Here is a 25,179-nt window from a genome sequence, read left to right as displayed (position 1 = left end):
TTTATTTATTTATTTATTTTTTAAATTTATTAATGATTTCAAAACAGTTATATTTCTCTGGCTTTTACAAACAAGCATATAGTTAGAAAAAAAGAAATTAAATTAAATGAAGCCCAAAATAGAACTACCAGGGAGAATGGAAAACACAGCGAGAATTTAGTTATTTGAATTCCTGCCCTTCTCAATTGTTGGACATATTTTCACATAGACACAGATAATGTCCTCTAATTCCACTTCAGGAGTCTATTCCTGTCAGTTAAACATTATCTAAAAGTCCCTATGGAGGTGTTCATTTAAAGCTGATGCTGGCACAGTTTTTAGCGCTTTTCTAGCCATCTGGTCACATACTGAATTGTCAGCTATTTTCTCTAAACCTGAGAGGAAGCCTGAAAGAGTAAACAAAAACATCAACAAAAAGCAATCTCAGGGTCTAAAGTAACCACAACAATCAAGGCTAAATTGCAATTTCGTCTGACTCACAAATTTCAGACAAAAGAAACTAAAGAGAAAAAAACCTCCCAAAACTCAAAAGGTTGCAACCCGAAGCTATTTTGACACCCCCCACCCCGAGTCCACCTGCCCAGCTGCAAACACATCCAAGCATTCATATTGCCCCCTCTCCCCCTAACCCGTTCTCTATTAAGAAAATACAGAGATCCATTTCTTTACATTTAAAACTTAGAAACCAGGGGCTGGCATTCAAAACTATTTTGCATGCCACTCAATAAAACCTTTTAACATCAATTTTTAAATGAGGATGCTTCAGTCCTACGCTTTCTCTGCATACTGACTTAAACAACAGAATGTGGAAGCTGACTGCCTCATTTAAGCACCCATTATGAGAAAACTTGCTACAATTTCTATACAAATAGACAAGAGTCCCACTACATTAAAATGAAACCAAATCATATTAGCAAACCTCTTTTTTCCTCATGGTCTTCTCTCTTCTCTGAGCAACGTTGTTCCATCTTACACACACACTTAGATGTGCCATGAGTGCTTCGTTTAAAGTGCATAAAAGCTATTCACAGCTCTCCTAAGAATGAAACAGTTTTAAAATTTTCTGATCCATGTTCCTGCCACAAACATTCACCGGCAGTATGATAGCTCCAAGAGCAGACATCTGATTCTTGACATTTAAAGATACAATACTGGTGAAAATAGTGACGCTGTATTAACTGCAAACAGCTTGTGAGGGAGTAGGTGATGTACTCCTAAAATGTATAATCAGAACAAGTAATAATTTCAACCTTTTGATTTTTTATTTTTGACTCAAAGCCATGAGAAAGAGGAATAGCCAGACAAACAAATCTGGACACGTTACAATAACTGTTTTATGAGAATTTATATTCTATGGCAAAAAGGAAAGTAGGTTGTTTTCCTGATGGAGAAAGTATTAAGGTACATCAAAATTTCTCAAAAGGGTCTCAAAAGCTTTCAGAATGAAATAAGCAGTAAATGAAGGCAAATCTTGAAATTACAGAAATCAAAGAATTTGTATCCTAGTTACATTCAGTTAATTGACATTGTAATGCTAAGCACAAGCACTACAACATCAAATTTCCTATACCCCTACTGTGACTGCCTTATAAAGTCAAAAGGTACGCAGAAAGGTCTTATTTTTCCCACAGGAAAAAATTATAAGCCTGTTCCAACATGAACTGTTTCTTTGAAATAGTGAATGCTTGGGGGGAAAAAAAAGAAAAAAAGGAAAGAAGAAGCAGGTTTATTTTTAATTTCAGCAGCTTTACCCCTTGTCTGATGATCAGTGACCTCTTGGGAAAGCTGAAATATCAGAGTAAACCCCCATCCCCCACAAACACCTTAGACAAGGCAGAGCACACTTAACAGTAATCAGTTCTCCACACTGTACCTGGAGGTACTGACATGACCGTTCCTGTTGACACGTCTCTGCTTTCACCACTGTCTGGTCCATGTTAACTGATGCTTTCTGGTAAACTTCACGGGCTCTGCTCACTGTTAATGTAGAGGACCAAGAGCTTTTCTTCATTAACTGGGAGTCCAAATTCACAGGCAGGTTTGCACAGGTAGAGCATTTGACATCATTATTGCTTCTGGATGACTTCACAGTATGTTCGCTAATAGTGTTATAGGCTTCCATAAAGTATTGGGAAGAAGAACGATCAGGGCATCTTCCCATGGTCATGACCCCACTGGGACCATGATAAATACAAACATCATTGTCCAAGTTGTCATCTGAACTCCACCATCCTGATGCATTGGATCTGGGCTTACCTTCTGATCTCCTTTCTTTACTCTTGCTGCGCTTCCCATACCTCATCGTCTGCGACTCCTCTGGACTTGCTTTGCTCCCATTGACACTCCCCTTGGATGGTCCCTCCAGTGAATGTGACTTAGTAAAGAGCTTTTGGACAGAATGAACCAGATGCCTGATCCTCCCTGGGCTGTCACTGCGGTGCTCCATGGCAGTCCGCTTGTACTGCAGAGTGTGGTAGCCATCCCGATTCAGAGGCAGCTGCCGCTCAAACTGGTCCAAAAGGTTGGCAGGAATGCGGTTTGTCTTGTTGGCAGTTCCATGGGGAACCAGAGCACACTCATCCTTGAGTTCATGGTGGGAACTATAATGCCTCCGGGGAAACGTGCTGCTGGCAATCTGATCATTGTAGGGCACCATGCACTCTGCCTGAAAAGAGTTCCTTTGAGTGTAGTAAGGGTGATCTGCAGGATGGGGGTCCACCGGATTTAACAAATATGGCTTCCTGTCTGGGTGGTGTGGCAGACTGTCACACGGAGGGTCACAGGCAACCCCATGATGATGACTACGGCTGCTAGATAATCCCTTCATCGCTGATGAAAAGCAAGTCCCAAAGTCATCTAATATGTATGGCTATGCAACAGGCAGATCTCAGAGAAAGGCCTAAAAAAATGAAATACAACAGAAGCCATAAGATATTCGAGATAAGAGGAAAATCAGCATGTGCATGTTTAGCATTGTTTCTTACTGTACTTATAATTGTAATAATCATCCTCTGACTATTTTTATCCCTTAATATTTGCCATGTCCATCATAGTGATAGGGGATACCTAAGCAATACACAGGAAAAATATTTTTTTCACCAGCTGGAAAACATGCAAGAAAATTTTCTGATACGAAATTCACTATCGTTCATGAATTCACAACGAGGTAAGTATCACCACCTATACTATAAAACTTCAGTCCTGAAAACATTCATGGGCGGGGACCTCCCAGGAAGCCTTAACTGCTCATCTGCATGTTTTCAGAACCAAATAAATGCATTAAAAAAGATCATGCCCCTAACGGATCACTTCCTGGGTTACTCTGGACCAAATACTAAGTGTGGTTCAGTTAAGGTAAAACTGTTCCTTGTCTTAAATCCACATCTGTTCATGATAAAAGTGCAATTTACTTGATCTCCATGTTGTCTGCCTAGACCCCAAGCATCTCAAGACTCTATGAAAACATTATTTCTGTAAGCTTTTCTCAAATTAAGAATAAAATAATAATACATGGCACTAACTGTCAAAATTAAACCAAACAAACAGTTTAATAACCTATATAATCAGGGTTGTTGTAGTTACTGTTTATTATTCTGATAATGCATGGCTTGGTTTAATTTTACATAAATTTTCAGAGTATCAAGTAGTGTTTAAACATCCCTACCTACTCCTGCTACCATTAGGGGAATTAGTATAGCCAAAACTTGCACACTGCTGTAACAGTGTAAGGGATTTCAACACTCAACACTTGATTGCAGTTATTTGGCCTTGAAGTGACTCACAGTGTTATGGACTAATGGTTGCAACAATTTGAAAATGAAATCTTCACCGTAAGTGATATAACCACCACTCTGTTTGAGGCCAGATGTCCTCATTTCAGCTCTCATCATTAGCAAAAGTCTGGATACAACTGCTACTGCAACCTCTGAGATGTTAATGCGTAAATTATGCAGTTTTACATGTGGCAAAACATTCCCATGGTGCTGTCTCAGCTCCTGATGGGGAGAAGACCCCTTAGAGGATGATCTCTTATGCTGCACACAACTGAAATGGAAGTCACTCAACTACTTTATTTCTTTCCAGCGTGGATAGTTGCCTAATACTTTTGGAAATGAGATCTTTTTTTTGAATATGAATAGACATGTATCCACAGTTTTCCACTATGTTCCTCCAGTGTTCTCTCAGATAAAGTTCATGTTTTAACAGGTTGTGGACGATGTACATGCTGGCAAATTGGGAAAAATGAAGTTTTCTGAAATAGCACTAAGTTAATGTCACTCTGGAAAAACAAGCTCTGCATTTGATCACAACAGGTTTTATATTTTCTTCTGAATCTGTGATGAGCTGAAATGGAGGGTTTTTTTTTTTTAAATACACCTCAAAGCTACTTTGGATGTCCTGCATTTCATTCTCCCTCACTGGATCCCAGCAATGCAGAAAACGTTCATTCTCAGGAGACTCTGAATTCCAAAAGAAAAGTTTTCAAAATACCACAAAAGGCACTTGAAATATTCCAAATGGATGAGCTCCCTGGTTTACCTGAAGAATGGCCAAAGGCACTTTTAAAAGCACAAAAATAATATATTTAAAGAGCTGATTTTTCAGTTATACTGTAGTGACAATCCTTATCATTTCTAAAGAGCATTTTACATCCCTACAAACTCCTTTAAAAGTATGATCTATTAGACTGTGTAACAGCAAAAAACCCAAAGGGATGTAGATCTATTACTTAAATCATCGAAAATGTGATTTGACCAACAATATCCCATCAAGAGGAATACCAGTAAAGGGTATAATGACCAAATAAAAATACTTGTGTCTCTGGTGTCTATGAATATCCTTCACACCTAAAAGGTTTGTGGAAACAAACCTTCAGCCAGTTAATTTTCATTTAAATGTATTTAAATCCATAATCAAGCAATAGTCCACAAGATGGTTGATAAATTATCTTAGGACTAACCATAGATTAGTGCACCATGTAAGATAAAAACAGTAAAACCTTGCCCCTTAGATACGAGAAAGACATGGAGAAGTACAATACAGTGGGACATGCACAGAACCAGTGATTTATTTTCATTTTTTTAATTATCTGAATGGCTATGAAGTTTTTATTTTAGCATACTGCGGAAAAAGAGTATATGTAGACAGACAAAGAACTGAAAGGACCAAGCATATACAGAATAATGAGGTCATAACACGCACAGGGGACGACATGGAATTATTAAGAATATTCAGTCTTAATATACTGTTAGAGCAGAATGGCTTGAATGAGGAAACACTTGATCTGACTTCATAGCAGCCTTCCAGTATCTGAAGGGGGCCCAAAAGGATTGTGGGGAGGGACTCTTCATTAGAGACTGTAGTGGTAGGACAAGGGGTAATGGGTTAAAACGTAAACAGGGGAAGTTCAGGTTGGATATAAGGAAGAAGTTCTTTACTGTGAGGATGGTGAGGCACTGGAATGGGTTGCCCAAGGAAGCTGTGAATGCACCATTCCTGGTGGTGGTCAAGGCTGGGCTGGACAGAACCTTGTGTGACATAGTTTAGCGGGAGGTGTTCCTGCCCATGGCAGGGGGGTTGGAACTTGATAATCTTAAGGTCTTTTCCTTAAGATTCCATGATTCTATGATTCTATGACAGATAGTCTGGAACAGAATAGTGTGGAACATTTAGAAGACAAAGTTGAGCTTAAAAGGTACAGGTATGGTTTGACCAATGACAACAGCAATGTCACCAGCTGTGTTTTGGATGGACTGGCAATAGAGATGCTAAAGAGAATGCGCAAGTAGTCTTAAAAAGTGGTAAAGCATATGAAAAGTGTCATTTGTCTGTACAGAGAGAAAGGCACACGTTTTCCATAAATTGTGGAGGAAGACTGGTTAAGCACTCCTATATGAGCTTGAATGGCAAGTAGGATGGTGGTAATGTTTAGGAGAAAAGATAACATTTAGTTCTACACCCATTTTGAGTCTGAGCTGTCAAGAAATCTTCCATGAGGAAGTACTGGAGAAAAAAGCAGAAAATAGGTTGATCTGCCTGAGAGGAATCAGATGAGCAGATACAGAGAGTAACAGAAAAAAACATTCTTGTGAGAGCAAAAGATCACAGTCACAAAAAGATGATGATAAATCTTTGCAGGAGCAGCAGATTTGAAAGAGGAGGGAAAAAAGAAGTAGCAAAGACCAGAAAATTACAGAAAAACCCAAAACAAAAGGGAGCAACCACCTGTGTAACAAAAAGGAGTAATAGTAAAGGCTCTAAAACCTGTGAGAGATTGAAGTTCAGAGTAAATAAATGTTTATTCACAACTCTCAGACTTCTGTATGCATTACAGGTTTGGTTTTTTTTTTTGCTGCAAGAGCATTGAAAACATTTATCATATGTCAATTGTGATAAAAGTCATGAGTATTAACGATCATATAGCTTCATTTTACCTTAATTATATTACTGCTGCTACATTATTGAAAGCATAATGGGTTAGAAAAAATCCCCAAGAATGTGCCATACTGCACCCTCCAGGAATGGAAGAATAAGTATAATATGTGCTCACTAAAGAAAGGGGTGGTGTTTTTCTTAAATATTTAGTGGACAATTCTGCACAAAAAAACCCAGTGCAATTCCTAGGTCACTTTCACACCTCAGTCCTGCTTTAATATGTTCATATATGTCTAGAAAAAAACCCCAACACACCAACCTACACAGCATCTAGTTCCATCAGTATGTTTTTTTAATATGCGTTTTTTTTTACCATGATTGTGTTGGCTGAACCTATCAGTGTTTAGTGATGAACTATCAATGTTTAGTGCAATTAACAGCTGGAGACAGGGCTATCTGATCATGCAATGAATAGCTTAGAGGAAGACAGTTAAGATTTTTATTGCACTGATATTTTTTGGCCATACTAGGAACATTTGATTACTCATGGAATAAGGCAAGATAATTGATGAACATACTGCCTATTAATAAACAGTGGAATTAGCAATTCTGTGGATAGCAGACGAAACCCACTTGATGCAATAGGAATGAGATGTTAAATAGACACAGCATTATTAGGCTGAAGAATTCTTATTACTTTCAACATTCATGTTGCATTTGCTTTTTTGTTTTTGAGGATGCCCTGAAGGATATGAATATACTCATCCTTGCTGCTAACGTGGTGTCCTTAATGCACAACAATTTGCTGAAATAATTTAGTGGTTAGAAAAATGTGTAATTAAATCTTACGTAATTAAAGTCAAAATGCATGCAAAATAACAAACCTGAATGCATAAATTACCTACACTTTACAAGCTCGTTTTCCCTATATTGTCTACTCATGTGTTCCAAATTTATTCATAAAACACATATCCAAGAAATATATTCTTTCTCTCAGATATATGTGAAAACTTCTCTCTTATAAAAGATGTACTGATATGCAACATAGCCCCTCCATTTTTATTTTACAAGACTGCAGAATTAAGTTTTTTATGTTTTTACAGGAAGCTGTGAAAAAGAATTAGTTAACAAATGCTTTCAAGAAAATAATGCATACATAGGAATACAGAGAATAAGCAAATAATACAGGAGAATGTAGCAGGTAGAACAAAATGGATAATTAATAACTCAGAATGACTAATAAAATAAAAATAGCTTATGGCCATTAGTGACTTACAAACCTTCATAACTGAAGTGTCTTATGGGATCAGTATGAAGAGTCAACATTCATAATTTTCTCTTTTTTTCAATAATCTGGTTATGTTGTAGAAGTACAATATTCAGAGCAATGCAAAAAGCACAATACAATGTGTAATAATGTGGAGTGTAAGGTAAATAACTGCTAAGATAAATGACAGGATGGCCATGATATCTATGCCAAGGTGTGCAGCTTAACTATAAAAATGCAAGTAAGGCATATATGAGAAACAGCCAAACATGTGCTTGGAATTCATATTAGATGTATACAGAAGGAAGGCAATGCAATTACATTATGTGTAGTTACCAACAGAGACGCTGTAATACCCAATCCTAACCCTAACAGAGATGCCGTAATTAAGCATTGTCAGGACTACAGCACCTTAAGTCTAATATCCATGTCTGTTCATAAAAAAGGAGTGAATTATGTTGACTTTTTGTTTTCATTTGGTGAACACGGTTCCATTCAGTGAGTTAAGAGGATACTTCTGAGTCCTTGGTTTTGTGCCAGGACCACAAACTGCAGGGCTGGCACACAGGTGAAAGGCAATGTAAAGACAAGATGCCATGTATGTACAGCTTTGAGACAGGAAGGCATTTAATCATGCACACAAACTGAAAGACACATTTGGACCATACTGGTACTTACATCTCAGATCACAGTAGTCTTTTCAAAGAAATGCTGTGTTACTGTTTGAAGTGAGAGGACATAAATTGAGCTTTCTGGAAGTACTATTTCTGGTTGTGCTACCATTTATGCTCAGTGGTAAACAAAGAGAGGTTCTAATTCCCATACTGAACACCAAAGATTCTCAGCGTTTGCTTATTTATTTACTCACCCACTATGTAAAGTTGCCAGGGAAATTCCTTTCCTCGAATCTCAGACTTTACAAACACATGGAAGGTGCATTGATGCTGAGAATCAAGCTTCCAAACGCTCCTCATGCAGCACATTGCTTTATCCCAAAGGTCTTGATATTTTACAGTCATTCTGTGTGGCCTTTTCCATTAATAAAAATCTTGACATTGATAAAAGGATACATATTCTAAAATGCCTGTCTCCATATAATTTATTAAAGGTGTTCAGTCTCAAATTATGATCATAAAAAAAGAAGTCTCAAATTATATTCCTAATCTGTTTTGGCATGTAATGTGAGAGATACGGTGCCTTGGGTAAAACTCTCAAGGGAATGTCTGGCTTTTGCTTCCATGTCAGCAATCACACCAGGCAGGTGACACTTACAATATAATTTAATCTTGAACAGTGGATGGGGATTCATAAAAGAAATGTTTTGGCCACTAACATAAACTCACTCCAGGGTCATGGGCAGATCAATAAGGGGGAGTAACTGGGGAAAAAAAGGAATTAAACTCAAGAGGAGTCCCTTGTGAATGGTATGCATACAGAAAAAAACAAGAAGAGAGGCATCCCACCCACAGTGTCATAAAAATGGATGAGGGGTGTTTTTTTTTGGGGGGGGGGTGTTTCTTTTTTTTTGATCTGCATCCAACATTCTTTAGTTTGCATATACGTGTGGTGGCAAGTTTCACATTTACATTCAACTACTATTTTCATCCACATGCTTTTGGTGAACAACTGTGGTGGTCAGTGCCAGGGTAATATGTGCCTTGAGGGTTTGGGCTTGGATTTATTTTCTTCATCTCTGTGGCTAATAGCAAGTTGATTCTTCGCTAGGAGTGTCACTAAAAATGTAGTCACTAAAGGAACCTGACATGTAATTAATCTCTGAGTCATATCTATCTACATTACAAGGTCTGCAAGAATTCTAGCAGTAATATGTCTGCAAGATTTTGACACAGTCTGATTTTTTCAATCCGGTTAGGAATGTGGCTGGCAATACAAAGGATTGCATGCAAAAATCTTGGCTCTGCAAGTACAAATACAAAATTGTGATCATCTGTTCATCCACTCTCCTCATCTGCACACACAATTAACAGTCAACTTTTAAAAAATTCTGATCTGCTCCAGTGATTAATAATATACTGTGTGATTAGACTGCTCATGCCTTTTCTGTGGGACAGAACACAGACTGTCTCTGATTTGATGAGGTACAGCACATCAGCTGGAGAGCCTGTTGTGAATTTCACTGCAAATTCCGAACCATCAATCAACATCTTCTCCCAGAAAGAAAACAGCCAGGAGGTTATATCTGTATAATGTGCATGTAAGAGAATATATTAAATTGATTCCTTTGATAAATGTTGTATAGTCAGTATTTAAGCACATACCTCATATACAGGTATAGATGTTGCATTTTATCCTTCTAAGTGTGTAGGGTGATGAACTTTATGACCTTAAATTTTTTATTTTTTTATTTATTTTTTTTTTTTTTAGCAGTACTTACAGTTTGTTTCTAGAATGCTGTTTGGGCCGGAAGAACAGTGAAAGGGGATGAAAAGAAAGTTCCAAAATTTGGAACAAGGTTAACACATACTTAGCTCATTTGCTCTCTTTTGGGTACCCTACAGCGACACCCAAGTCTGCCACTCTGGAGACTTTTTACTTGCTTTTCTCACAGAAGATTTCTTAAAATTAAAGGATTACAGTCACTACTTTCTAACAATTACAGCTAATCAATGTAATTTAGACTGCTTATATTACTCAGGATTACAAAAGGAAGCACGTATTAGGGACAGGCCACACTTCAGTGTAGCAGCGACATTTCATAAAAACATAGGGACTAACATAGTGGTGTAAAACATATAGCATTAAATGACTAATAGAATATGGAAATTTCAGGTATGTACATATAGATTCCTATAAGCCAGTCAGTTATGAATGTCAAAGGCTTATTTTTCTAGTAAGAATGAGATGTTCAAAAGATAAAACCTACATTCAGTGTGTGCACTGTACTTTTCCTGTGAAAGTCAAGTAAATTCATGATCTGCAATGTGGTCACATTGTGGAAATGGACATCCTTGTACTAAAAGAAGCACTTTATTCTCACTGCAAGCATAATAATGTGACCAAGCCAAGGAGCCACTATCACATATAGTGACTGTGTGACAGTGACCTAATAGAAGCTGTTAATCTGAGTCAGACATTGCACTATTACATAATCCTCAGCTGCATGGATCACTAACTTTTTTCAACCAGTTCTTTAAGTGCTCTGCAATTAGGCAGCATGGTACTTTTGCGACAGGAATCAGTTAAATTATTACCTGAGCTAAAGGCTTTCATGATCTCAGGAGGTTTTCTACACATATCTTGAAATAACAATATACACTGTCAAGCCAGGCAACTGGCTTTTCTTAGCCCTATGCACTACAGTCCAGTCAAGGCACACCATAAGACAGAATCCATACTTTTTATTTCTGTGATGGTAGTGACAGTCTGATTATGTAACTTTGCTGGTCTTGACCAGCAATTTTCACCAAACTGCCTCTAAGCTTTTTATTCCTTACTGTTTAGAAATTAAGATAAACATTATTTCAAATATTTCTTTCTCCACAAAAGCCACTCAACTCATTTTAATAAAACATAGTTTTACATGACTCTTTCTACAGCTTACTCACAGACCTTGACCTCATTTAGCAGAAACAGAGATTGATTTCCTTGGAAAATGTTCTTCCAAGTACACTGTGATCTTTTAAGTCCAAGCAAAAGTGATAGATACAAAAAATATAAGCATCAGTCTCTATGCTTGCAGATGGTCTCCCATCTTGGCTTTCAAGTAGTAGCTCTATTTGAATGGTGTTACCCTCAAAATCTGCTGTCACCCCCAGGAACTAATGAAAATGAAGAAAGAAATTACAAATGTTTTAATGGAGAAACTTCATGGAAACCTTAGTGGAACATTGTGAAGATATTAGTTCATGGAAACCTTACAGGAGCATTGTGAAGATGCTAGTTTTGACAGGATGACACTACAGGGCTTATTGATCTTCACAGCCCATATGCTACCCACACTAGCCCCACAAGAAAGCAAAAAAGCCTTAGTGAAAATATCCTATATTGTAACTACAAGTAAGAACTTCCTGGAAAATCCACTTCATATTCTTAGTGGTATTATGGAATTTTGACTGTATAAACAAATACCACCACTATGATCACCCCGTGTGGTCATGGATATGTTTCAAATCCTGTGTACTCAAGCCAGGTTTCTCCAGTGATGGAGTAGGAAAAGATATGAGGCAAGCAGTGGCAAGAATGTTCTGCTCATATCCAAGGACAATGAACTTCTGCATGGGAGAAAACTAATTCTTGGAAGAAACAAAAACCCTCTCTGAAGGTATGAAATAAAAATGCTTAGCAAGCAAGTTGGAAAGGTCATTGGGTTGAAGACAACAGTCATGCTTAGATCAAAACTTAACCTTAGTAATTTTAACCTGTTCCTTCCAGCTCAATCTAAAAGTAAAAATCAGCAAACATAAGCTTGGTTTGGCATAGACCATGAAGCATCCTATTTAAAAGGCAGAGAATAACAGAACTTTTATAGCTCTACCCTAAAACAGTGCTGTAACTTCGAACTTTCTGAGTTCAAGGTTACAAAAAAGAAACCCCAAACATAAAAACTAAACCAAAACCTCATCTATGCTGTGGTATATAAATACAGGTTAAGAAATTTATTCACCTTACTTTTGACAGCTGTAGAAACTGATCAATATTTGTTGTCACATAGTAGATGGAACAGAAATAATTTCTGGTTTTATAGCAATGCTATAAAATTGAGTTAGATTTGGTGGAAGTCTTAACCACTTGTTAAAATCAACTTGTCTCACCTTACCTTTACTGGTATAAAAATAATAAAGAGAAAAAAATGTCTTTTAAAGGGAAAACATTTACTAGAAATATTTTTCATGCATCTCTGGTTATGAAGAAATTGAAATAGGATCAATTTTGAAAATGGACTATTTTTCACAGAATTCCATGAAAAATGTTTGTTGCTATAGAGTATTTGGGAAATAAACCTGAATTTATGAAGAATGTCTGAAAAAATGACTGGTACTTCCAAAAAGCTACCTAAATTTATCGAGTGTCTCACAGAGTACAATGTGACAGCAAAAGTAAGTGCAGAAGTCTGTGAGAAAAAGGTTCTTCCCCAAGCAAGGCACAGGATAGTGGCTGCGTCTCCTCTGGGAGGGTACTCTGCCCTTGAGCAGAGGCCACAGCTTCTCAATTTCTGCTTTGAGGCTTCATTCAATTCCACCTAAATGACAGAACCACTAGCTACATCTAACCTATAAATTTACAACAGCAATAATTTAAAAGCTTTTACAAAAACCCCATAACAGTAACTTTGAATTTATTTGGATATGATTTTGATTGAAAATATAAATAATAAAAAAGAGTATCTCAGATTTTTCTGCTATTATTTATACACATGTGATTCATTGCCACTGTGTTCATGTGCTCTTTTTTTTTTTTTCTCCATGCATTATTCAGAAAATAGATAAATATATTCAGTGGTCTGCTTATACCTAGAAATAAGTAAATTTAAAGATTAAAAAATACTTTTGCAAAGTCTATTTTGAACTTTCTCATGTATGTTGAGGTATACAGACAAATGGCAATATGCCAAGAATCTGATTGTTACAATTATGCTTATCCTATTAAGAACCAGAAAATAATTCTATTAACATGAAGGTAAAAATCAAAAGAAAGCTCTATTACTGAATATGAATACTTCGAATGAACCCCTGCTAATACATTAAAAACTATTCATAGAAATAAATTTTTCAGAACACTGAACATGCTTTAAACATTTCAGAAATGGCTTTCAGAATAGCTTTTAAATCAGGAAGAGGCAAAAATAACTGAAAAAAACACCATTAAACTACTCATTGCGAATAATAGTCTGTCTGATGCTGGACAGCTGAAAAGGAAAAATGAATAAATATGCTGATAGCTTGAGTTGCCCAGGTCAGCTTTGTAGTGTCATGGAATTTAACTGTGATTTATACTTGACTGACTGATTGATCTCTGCTTCCACAGTCTGATCTTTTATCACTTTGGTGAGGTCACACTGGATTCACTCTGAGGCTGTGACACATGGTGGTGGCACCCTCACATTAGATGGCACCTAAAATGCATGCATGTAGTTCATGTGCATGTTAGAAATTCAGATCTGAAGATGATTTCTTGTTCACTGTATGCATTCTGTACAGAAGCTCATCACAAATCATTGTGCTGAGATACATAAAATAGTAAATGAAAGCCTTACTGTTGAAAGATGACTGACTTAATCAGCACATCAGGCATTTATGCACTTCACATTTCACTCTTTGGGGCTCAAAGGGAATATCAAAGCACCAGATTCTCTTATTTTATACTGGCCTTGACACAATGTTGCACACTGCTGACATTAAACACTATAAAATAGAATAAAAAATAGAACTAAAATGTTTCTTTCTATATAGAATCAAGAAGTCATAATCAAGTAAGATATAGAAAAGAATGTTTCTGATTCACTTGAACTTTGCTGAAACAGGAAAATCCGAGTGTTGGAAGGAAAGAGTGGAATAAAAAGGACTAAATGAAAAGAAGGAAAAGGAAGTATGTGTTTATTTTTTTTGTGTGTTACTATTTCTAGCAGTGCCCCAATTGCTACAACTTCATAGATCTCAACGGAATTACTCCTGAGTGAGACCAGCATGAATATCATGAAAGTGAACAGAATTAATTTAATCTCTGCTTTTAATACTTGCTAGTTTAAAGTAATGGTAAAGAAAAAGTATATTCCATTATATTTAGTAGGTACAGTTTCAAAACCATTAATAATATACTGTAGAAGAGAATGGTATTAGTAACTCATTGTTTCATCACATAAAACTACCATAAATGAAATACAGTTCAATGATCTGAAATTTATTTTACAATTAATGGCAAATGATAAAGTGTACAATGTACTGGTATAACATACATTAAGGTAAAATGCTTTATTTCTATGTTCTACTGCAAAGCATCTTGCCATGAGTATTTTAAAAGATCACTTAAGTAATTGATTCTACATTATTTTTTATTAAATTAAGCTCTAACATTCTGTTGAAACTGCTAGCAGAGTAATAATGCAAATGTGCATTAAACATATCCATAGCATTGAAAATACTTCAGGAAAATGGCTCTTTAAAAGAAAAACACCATAAGCAGACTACTATATATATCAACCTGGTGATATATGCAGAACATCCTGATAATTCTTTGTTACTTCCTCCTAATTTAATTTCATGTCAGGGTGAAGGGTGAGTGGATTCACACAACCTACTTCAATTTGTGAACTAAAAAAAAAGCCATAATCCCTTAAATTTGAATGAAAAGTACACAGCCTTTTCATTTTATTACATCTTAGCTATTCAACAGAAATCTCATCTTTCTTTGCAAACCACGAGGTTCATCACACGTTAAATGTCAGCATTATTGTGTAAGCTCAGGAGGAGCCATGGTCGCTACACTGTTTATCCTCCTACATAATATGAAGGTTATAAAAAATATTCAAAACTGCTACTGTGGAGCTGCAATTTTTTGTTGACATAAGAGTACACCTAGTAGAAAGATAGTAATTCCAATTTCAAAGATACTAAGTAACAGAATCTGCCACATTTCCAAGCAAATTTTTCTGGTAATTAGCTGCTGATACATAGCTGCATCTAAATGCATATGGTATGCATTTCCACCTAATAGCTCTGGAGTTTTTCAAATGTTTTTTTTTCAGAAAGCCTTACAAGGAGCCATGTTCCCTCATGCTGCTATAAAATGGAGTTATTTTATGCCCTTGTCCAATAAACTAAATTGACTGGGTTTCTTCAAATGCATTTGAAGTCAGGTTTTCAGGCTTCTAGTAACTGCTGAAGCTGCCTTCCATGCAGCCTTTAGTTACTTTATAAAATACAGTTCTTATCAGATATGTAATAATGCTGTTATGCTTTATCAATTAATACAGATTTATTCTTGTGAATTCCTTGTCTAGACAGAACTTGACTGAAAATGTTGAGTAAACTTGTCATAGCTGGGTTTGGGGCTTTCCCTGCTTTTTTCCCAGTTTGGACTGCAAATACAGGACAACATACAACACACAAGACATTTATTCACAGCTGCCTTCAATTCATATAATATAGTGGGGTTTTTTTTGGTTTCGATTTGGTGTGTCAAATGAAAACAACAACTTTCAAATTCTTGAATTCATGCTCACATAGACAGATTCACATTTTACCAATAATTAGATAAATTAATAGCATTTCTATTGAGATTAGTCACATTAACCTTTGTGAGTATTTTCATAAATGTAACTCAGAGTCACACCCAATGTTCGGGTAAACTACTTTTATTTGTCTTTCATATTTTCAACCATTAGTATTTACCAACGTTAAATCTGTACTGCATGGAGAAAAGGAAACCAAATGATGTTAGCCCTATAAAACAGTAGCTGAGCTACAATTTCATGTTTACCATCTTTCTTGGGAAGTTCACAGTAAAGTCAAACCTAGTGATCGTTACTGACTGTGACAGTCAGGCTAACCCCTGCTGAAACAGCAGTGCCCATAACCACTAGCAAGGAAACAGGACATATCACTGTTAGAAAACTTGAACTACTGCAACTATAATTTCCAGTGTTATTTTCAGAGTTCACTATTTAAGGCATTGCAGAGAAGATCTAAGGAAGGAACTCTGGATGACATGGCTGGCTGTTTTCAGAAATGTATGATTTCTGTAGTAATATTTTCCAGAAGATAAATGAAGGGCACTGGTTTCAGTAACTATTCATTTTGAAACTTACTTAAAAATAAAGAAATATTCTATAAAAAAAGGTAAATAAATTACTTTTCTTAGATTGCAGGTGACAATTGCTGAAAGGATATTAGTAAACTAATTGTATTATTTTTAATCCAATTATAATATTTATGCATTGATATTATGTACCTATTTAAAGAACTTCTAGCCAATGAATAGGGTGGACTTTAGTTGTGCAAGGGGTTATAAAATCCCTCATTGTTATCTGAATTACTGAAGGTGAACAGCTGCAGAACACAAGTGAATGAAGACATAGATTGAGTCCTGTGTTGTAAATTGGTGGAGTTCTGGGATCTGCAACACTACATCCACAGATAATTCAGCATTTGCAGTTTAAATTATTTTGTTTCCATCCTGGAACAGCTGTATGGAATAAGATGGGCTCCAGGAATACTGGGATATATATTTCTTTTAACCAGTATCCTCCTTACATTTTATTTTAGGTTTAAGAACAGATGTGGTTAAGGTGAGATGAGAGGAAGGCCCATCATTTTATTTCACCATCTTCTACAACATGATTTTGTAGAGCAGTGTGAAACAGAAGACAAAACAAAACATGTATACTCCACAAAATCACTGAAAACACACCAAATAAGAGCACACAAGTAGATCTGGCAAATGCTGTTATTTTATTTTGCATGAGTGAATATATAGAATGTTAAAAAGTGATGATAAGTACTTTACTGGCTGCTGCTAAGGCTGTGTTCAGAAAAGACCTGCATACTTAAAAAAAAAAAAAAGTCATTCCTCTCTTTTCCTAAATGGAAAGAGACTGGTAGGTCAAGAACACACACAGAGGAAGTTCAGAATAAAACCCTGGAAACAGTATGAAGAGGTCTGTGATCTCTCGTACCCTAAGTGAAAAGGGAAAGAAAAAACAATCCTACTAAAGCTCTTAACACTGGTTTAGTTTCAGAAGATTGCGATTTAATGGGAAATTTTTATGGTTTTAATACAGTGTTAAGTGTGATCTCAGACAACTACAGTACACCTTTGTAGTCCATGGTATAGATGGTGGACAGAAATAAAAATAATCTGTTAGGCATTATTTGCCAGGTTTCCTGAGGTAATAAAGTCTATACAATCCCCTTATCTGTGTACTTGCATCCATTCTTCCACCCGCTGCCCAACCTCCTGCCCTGCCTTAGTACTTCAAATTTAAACTGTCAGGGGCTGAAATACAAGATCTGTACAACCCTGAATGTTAGCAAAGAGAGGCAAATCCCACCTATTTCTTGACAGTGGGAAGAACCATAAAGGCACCTGAATCTCAGAGATTAGAACTGTAGAGAATATTAGAGAATCTTAGACTGCTACTTTTGGACTTGGGCTCCAGTGGTACATGGCATCAGGAACACCATCCAGAGACAGACCCTTTCCAAGATTCACAGCATTGGAAATGGTGACGTCTTAGAACCAAAGAATATGAGCAAAAGGTACACAGGGCATCATGCATCCTTCAAGCTCTCCCTTCTTTTTCCTTCAGAAAGCACTGGTCCAACTACACTGCTTGGTAAGCCAGGAAAGCCATGGACTCCACGGACTGGCTAGGGATATTAAGGATAACAGGAAGGGATTCTACAGGTACATAGCAAATAAAAAACAGATTAGGGAGAACGTAGGCTCCCTCAGGAAGCTCTCAGGTGAACTAGCTACACAGAATTCGGAGAAGGCTGAGGTTCTGAATGACTTCTTTGCCTCGGTCTTCCCTAGCAAAGGCTTTGACCGCACCACACAAGTCTTGGAAGCCAGACACAGGGACTGTGAGAATGAAGACTTTGGGCCTACTGTAGGAGAGGAATTGGTTCGAGACCATCTTAAAAATCTGAACATGCATGAGTCCAAGGGACCTGATGAAATCCATCCGTGGGTCCTGAAGGAGCTGGCGAATGAAGTTGCTAAGCCACTGGCCATCATATTTGAAAAACTACGGCAGTCAGGTGAAGTTCCTGACAACTGGAAAAAGGGAAATATAACCCCCATTTTCAAGAAGGGGAAAATGGATGACCCGAGGAATTACAGACCAGTCAGTCTCACCTCTGTGCCTGACAAAATCTTGGAGCAGATTCTCCTGGAAGGCATGCTAAGGCACATGAAAAACAACAAGGTGCTTGGTGACAGCCAGCATGGCTTCACTAAGGGGAAATCGTGCCTGAGCAATTTGGTGGCCTTCTATGATGGGGCTACAGAACTGATGGAGAGCAGTAGAGCAGTTGATGTCATCTACCTGGATTTGTGTAAAGCATTCAACACTGTCCCACATGACATCCTTGTCTCTAAATTGGAGAGACATCAATTTGATGAATGGACCACTTGGTAGATAAAGACCTAGCTGGATGGCCGCACACAAAGAGTTGTGGTCAATGGCTCAGTGTCCGCCTGGAGACCAGTTATGAGTGGTGTCCCTCAGGGGTCGGTGTTGGGACCGGTCTTGTTTAACATCTTCGCTGCTGACAAGGACAAGGGGATTGAGTGCGCCCTCAGCAAGTTTGCCGATGACACCAAGCTGTGTGGTTCGGTTGATACGCTGGAGGGAAGGAATGCCATCCAGAGGGACCTTGACATGCTTGTGAGGTGGGCTGATGCCAACCTCATGAAGTTTAACCATGCCAAGTGCAAGTTCCTACACCTGGGTCAGAGCTATCCCAGGCACAGCTACAGGCTGTGCAGAGAAGAGATTCAGAGCAGCCCTGCAGAGAAGGACTTGGGGGTGCTGGTCAATGAGAAAATGAACATGAGCCAGCAGTGTGCGCTCACAGCCCAGAAAGCCAACCATATCCTGGGCTGCATCAAAAGGAGTATGACCATCAGGTCAAAGGAGGTGATCCTGCCCCTTTATTCTGCCCTTGTGAGACCTCACTTGGAGTATTGTGTCCAGTTCTGGTGTCCTCAACATAAAAAGGACATGGAACTGCTGGAACAAGTCCAAAGGAGGGCCACGAGAATGATCAGGGGACTGGAGCACCTCCCATACGAAGAGACGCTGAGAAAGTTGGGACTGTTCAGCCTGGAGAAGAGAAGGCTGCGTGGAGACCTCATAACAGCCTTCCAGTATCTGAAGGGGGCCTGTAGGGATGCTGAGGAGGGACTTTTCATTAGGGACTGTAGTGATAGGACAAGGGGTAATGGGTTAAAACTTAAACAGGGGAAGTTTAGATTGGATATAAGGAGGAAATTCTTTCATGTTAGGGTGGTGAGGCACTGGAATAGGTTGCCCAGGGAGGTTGTGAATGCTCCATCCCTGGCAGTGTTCAAGGCCAGGTTGGACGAGGCCCTGGGTGATATGGTTTAGAGCGAAGTGTCCCTGCCCATGGCAGGGGGGTTGGAACTTGATGATCTTCAGGTCCTTTTCAACCCTAACTATTCTATGATTCTATGATTCTATGACTGATTTCTCCTTGGGTTTCCTACAATCAGCCCTTAAGCTCTGCTTTATGCAGGAGCTGCTGTCAGGTTCAAATGTGGGTGGCTAATTAATTTTCCTTGGTTCTGCAGTTTGACTCCTCTGAGCTGACTTTGCACCTTTTATTCTACTGCTCATTCTTACAGCAGACCTGCAAAGTTTCCTCCATGTGATGAGGTTGACCTGTCTTCTGTTAATTCTCCTATCACTTGGAAACATGCAAAAGAACATTTTTTCCCTTTAGTTCTGAAGGGTTATGTGACAATTTGGACTCAATGCACAGCTGTGTTTTCTGCCATTTTCTCATAAAATTTTCAACTCAAATCTTGCTGAGGCAACCATAGTGCATGTAAAGATTGTAACACTCTTCCAGGTCTCATAAAATATAGGAACTCACACACTGTTTGAACATTTACAAGTTCACTTCACATAGCTTTTTATTCCTGTGTCTGTTGTTGAAGAAAACAACCTGACTGCCACTGCCAAAAAAAGATATGGGAAAAGGCTAAAGATACATATGGAGTAACTAAAACACCACCATGATTCAATTAACTATATAGTCAGCTGACACACACAAAGCTACAGAAAGCCACATTACCCAGACATGCTTTACTAACACAGCTACTTGATTTATGTTATGATAATGAACATACTACTATCAGCATCTCTAATGTTTTTATCTCCTAGACTTTTGAAAGGCTCAACATCTATTAATAACCAAGTAAAAAGCCACCCTCTTTTTCACACAACTTCCAAGCAAGTCAGAAAACTTTGAGAAAAAAAGTAGATTTTCCAGGTATTTTAATACTATTTTAAAGTCTGGATTGGGAAAAGTAGTTGAAGTGTATAAGATTTAATATTTTTTAAATGCAATGATGGTGACATGAAAGGATTTTACCACCTACCAGTCCAAAAGATGAAGCAATCAATTTCATATGTATTTGTTCTGGTGCTTTACATCGAATTTGGACACATAGGGCATTGTTGTGAAAATAACAAGACAGAATGATAAATAGAGAATTTGACTTTAATTATGACAATTAATTCAGTTATGGAATTGGATATTTCAAGTTTAATTTTCTTTAGAAAAACATTAAGCCTAAGCCAATGTAAAAAGCATCATGTCTGTCTCCTTTTCTTGACAGTTTTTTTTTTCCTAGACAGGGGCTCAATAAACTAGAATGGGATGCAGTACCAACGTTTTTAGATTTGCATTCAGCAGTAATGGTTTTCTAATGGATGCTCTAAATCTGTAATGGTACTAATAGAGACACTTTTATTAACCTGAAAAAAGCTTAATTATTATAGCAAGTCTGGATGTCCTAGACACGCAGGTAGCAAAAAAACCCGTTCTTTATACCTTCAATTCCATCACACCCATATTCTCATAAGTAGCTAAAACAATCCATAGCATCTGGAAAAACTAACCATCAAAATTTATCAGTCCACTTTCCACACACTTTGAACCTTAGCCACAATGAGTATTTATGAAAGTTGTGGTATTCTCTTCCTGGGATTAGGCTCAAGTGATTGTGTTCTTGGTAATGCCTGTGTTTCACAGCACAAGCCTGATCCTCCTCCTGGAAGATATGCTACCCCTTTATCATGCTGCAGTATTCTGCTCTGGTTAGTTGGGTGCGGCTGCACTCACTCTCAGTATGCAACCTTAGATAATCACAGGCTACTACCTAGTGCTTCTCACACAACCAATGAACCTCTATTCTTACCAGACTTTTTGGTCCCCATTCTCCCATGGCCTGAAGTCCCCAACAATAGTTTGTGCTGTTTTCCTCAAAACTAGTTGTGATTAGAAAACAGGATGAGGGTAAGAATGGAGTTTTGTTTAAAATAGACTGTAAAATAAGGTTATGTTTATTTCCCTAAGCTGCCAATTTTCATGTCATTAGTCATGAACAGTGTGGCTAAACCCAAGATGTTATGGATGAAATTTACCTGGAATGCAAAACCACTGTAGGAACACTCAAAAACTAAGGTCCCTGTTTCAAAGCTCTTCTAATGACCAACTAGATCCCCCTTTTGAAGCTAGAAGAATTGGCAAATGAGTTTCTACTTATCAGTAAACTTTTAATGATATGACTTCTCAAGCTGGCTGCAGTCCTAAATGAACTCCACAAGCAGTAGGTTTTTCTTTTCTGATGCAAGGAATATAATTCTTCACTAGCTTCCATGGATAATTTCAGCATACGGCTGACATCCCTTTGCTTTAAGATGATTTGCCCTCAGAAGTGCAAGCTCAGGGAGACATAAGCAGCATTATGGTTCTAAAGAGCAATATTCTGGTTGAAAGAGAAGATGAAACGAAGTATGATAAGAAACATAAAGAGGAGAGAGAGGAACATGAAATGCTCCATGGCTAAGAGAGCTTGGCTGCTTTACAGATAGAGGAGATAATAATAAGCAAAATTGGCTGGCAGTGTTAAACTACTAGCCAGAGAAAACCTTTTCTCTTCCACCTCCTGGTCGGTTATATCTCATGGTACATATTTCTTCACCTCTTGGATTTTGGGGTTTGTAATGGCGTTCTCTGTGAAGCATGTAGAAACAGAATGTACACAGCTTCCCAGAACATCATATGATACTGAAGAGATGAAGTGAAATAGGAATGTCTCAGTGACACCCACAGGAACAGTCACCACTGCCAAATTGTCAGCATGCCTCAGCAATGCCAGACCACATTGAGCATATGGATAGTTTAGGCTTTCTGCCATTAGACTAGATCAGCAAAGCACACGGTTCATGCATATCTAGGCTAACTCTGTGTCAGTGGAAAAAAATATTTCCGGTACAAGTAGCCTCCTGGACTTAGAGAAGAAGGGCTAGTTCTTGGGCAACTTCCATAGAAAAGCCTACTGCTGCCTTCTGCATCTGTCAAATTCTGTGGTACCTTCCCAGAGAAACTCTTCATGTGATCTGTGATTACACGTCAAAGACCATGAACCAAGGTGTGAAGCTCTTTCCTTCTGTTGACTAAATGTGACTGACAGTTCTGCAAAATCCCTTCAACAGATGATACTACCAGGGATTTTCATTCTGTTATAACTCACGCAGGCTGTACAGCAGCCATTTGTGCAAAGCCTGCTCTCCATGATCTCCCCAGGCAAGAGTGATTTACTGGAAGATATACACTGTGCAGAGCCTTATGTGAAAAAATGCTGTGTATCATTTGGAATAGAAAACTTCAAATATGGTGGAATTGGATGCTTCAAGTTCCATTTTCTTTAGAGAAACATAGAGCCTAAATCATAAAAACCTCAGAGACTGAACAGCACAACATACAACCTAACTTTGGCCTCTCTAGAAACAAATTCTGGTATAATCTGCAGTGCCATCGTCTATATTGCAAAATGACCAAGCCATTTATCACATTTTAATGTATTTTCCTTATGGACGAGTATGCCAGCAGAAATTTCATGTTAAAATTTAAAGTATATTGATAAAACTAGAAAATCAGAATATACTATCCTGTATTGCAGCTGACTAAGTAGCTAGCTTTTATAGAATTATAGAATCATAGAATAGTTAGGGTTGGAAAGGACCTTAGGATCATCAAGGTCCAACCCCCCTGCCATAGGCAGGGACACCTCACACTAAACCATATCACCCAAGGCCTCGTCCACTGCCAGGGATGGAGCAATGAATGCCATGAATGGACTAAAAATATGATTATATAAAATGTTCCTCCTTTTGAAGCTGACCGGGCTATTTATACCCCAGCACATAACCCATATTACTATCCTGAGGCCTAGAAAGGCTTACAACTAATATGCTAGAGATACAGTAGTAGGAATCATATACCTGTACGTTTATTCCATTTCAAAAAGAAGCAGCATATAGAATAGGAAAAAAGTTAAATAGTACGTTAAATACTGGTTAACATATACATCCATCATTCTGGAAACATCCATGATTAATTATAATTGAATAATCCTATGCAAATTAATCTCTTTGCAAATAAAAATACATAATATTAAATATTTGTGGAATAGAGAACAAAATGTTAATGCTAAACTCACAGTTGAATACAGTGTTTAAAATATTCCTTTAGTGCTTGTCTTCCATTTTTTTGGCATATTAATTGAATTCTCTTTTGCCCTGGCAGCATACAGGAATGGTTTGATCAAGAACTGTTTAAATATTAACAGTGAGCCAGAGGAGTCTCAGAGGAAAGAATCTTGTTAGTTGCAATGTAAATGCAAACATATGCAATGTTTATTTCTGGCATACTACTATTGTGATCTATCCTATAGGCCAAAAAATTTATTACCCATTTAGCAATTTACCCAGTAATCAGACATTGTTGCAATTAATATAGAGAAATGTCCTTTTAAACCAAATTAGTCTTCATGTCAGATACCACTGTATTTTTTCTTCATACTTAAAGGTTCTCTAAAATGAAAATAATTATTAGCCAGATAAAATTTAAACAAAGGAGCACTTCTAACTATCTCTTTTCCCTTATAAACTTTAAAAATACAACTTCAGGCAAGAGCTAAAAAAGAAACTATACATTCACTATATAGGCTTGCTCTTCAGAAAAAAAGTCATGTACAGCATTCTGCAAGACTGATCACATTCTTTGCTGAAATTATCATTCAATACTGACAACTATTAGTAGTTCTGTATCATATATTCCATATTCTATATCTATATTCCAAGTAAAATATCTTTAAAATATATAATTATATAAAATATATAATTATCATCTACAAATCAGAAAATAAAAATTCAGGATTTAACATATTAATTATAGGAATCTAACTGTTCTGGCAAATCTTCACATCCCTCCTGTTCCTACACACAAAAGATAGTCACTGATTCCACAAGGAAATATTGGAATGAGGATCACTCTAGCCTAAGTACACAAAAATAGGTATGTTTAAATAGGTCATAGAAAGATGCTGTTGGTAGAGACTAGGCAAATACTTTCAAAAAACCCCTCTGACTTTGTACACACGTATTTTCCTAACAGCTCTTAGCTATGCTGAGTGTCATGTTCTCAAGCATAATTTTGTCATTTATAACAACAGTGCTTCCATGCAGCTCCACTGGTGAAACCAGACCTTGGAATGAACATGAGTTATAGTGCCAACTTCAAGGTTCATTTACACTAATCTTCAGGTGTACTGGATGAAGGTGTAAGCCTATAAAAGAACATGTCACTGATGCCTCTGGAAGTTTTACAATGTCTAAGAAGTATATACTATTACTGTAAAACTATTCTTGAACACCTAACAACAATTATCAAACTAAGAATGTACGCATATACTGCATTTCCATGTGACAGAGGTATTTGTGGTTTATGGATTATCTTGAAAAAATCTGCTTGCCACATTCA

The 25,179-nt window shown here is 37.4% G+C and overlaps 1 protein-coding gene across 4 annotated transcripts in view; it reads right to left on the bottom strand.

Annotated features, from left to right (window-relative positions):
• The window catches only part of DLGAP1 (DLG associated protein 1), a 397,255-nt gene that overhangs the window by 138,309 nt on the left and 233,767 nt on the right, over positions 1-25,179 (bottom strand). For 3 of the 4 annotated variants that reach the window (XM_061356370.1, XM_061356372.1, XM_061356371.1), the window contains one exon: positions 1,874-2,899. In XM_061356370.1, coding sequence (XP_061212354.1) covers positions 1,874-2,827 — 954 coding nt within the window. In that variant the 5' untranslated portion in view covers positions 2,828-2,899. Of the gene's footprint in view, positions 1-919; positions 1,092-1,873; positions 2,900-25,179 lie in introns of those variants that run through there. The other variant, XM_061356373.1, reaches the window with a different exon arrangement.

The sequence above is a fragment of the Neopsephotus bourkii genome, unplaced genomic scaffold, assembly GCF_033783945.1.
Source record: "Neopsephotus bourkii isolate Nb327-2 ecotype Australia unplaced genomic scaffold, CSIRO-AGI_Nbou_v1 NB_846, whole genome shotgun sequence".
NCBI classification, from domain to species: domain Eukaryota; kingdom Metazoa; phylum Chordata; class Aves; order Psittaciformes; family Psittacidae; genus Neopsephotus; species Neopsephotus bourkii.
The sequence above is the reverse complement of the archived record's forward strand: the minus strand, read 5'-3'. Positions and strand labels throughout refer to the sequence as shown.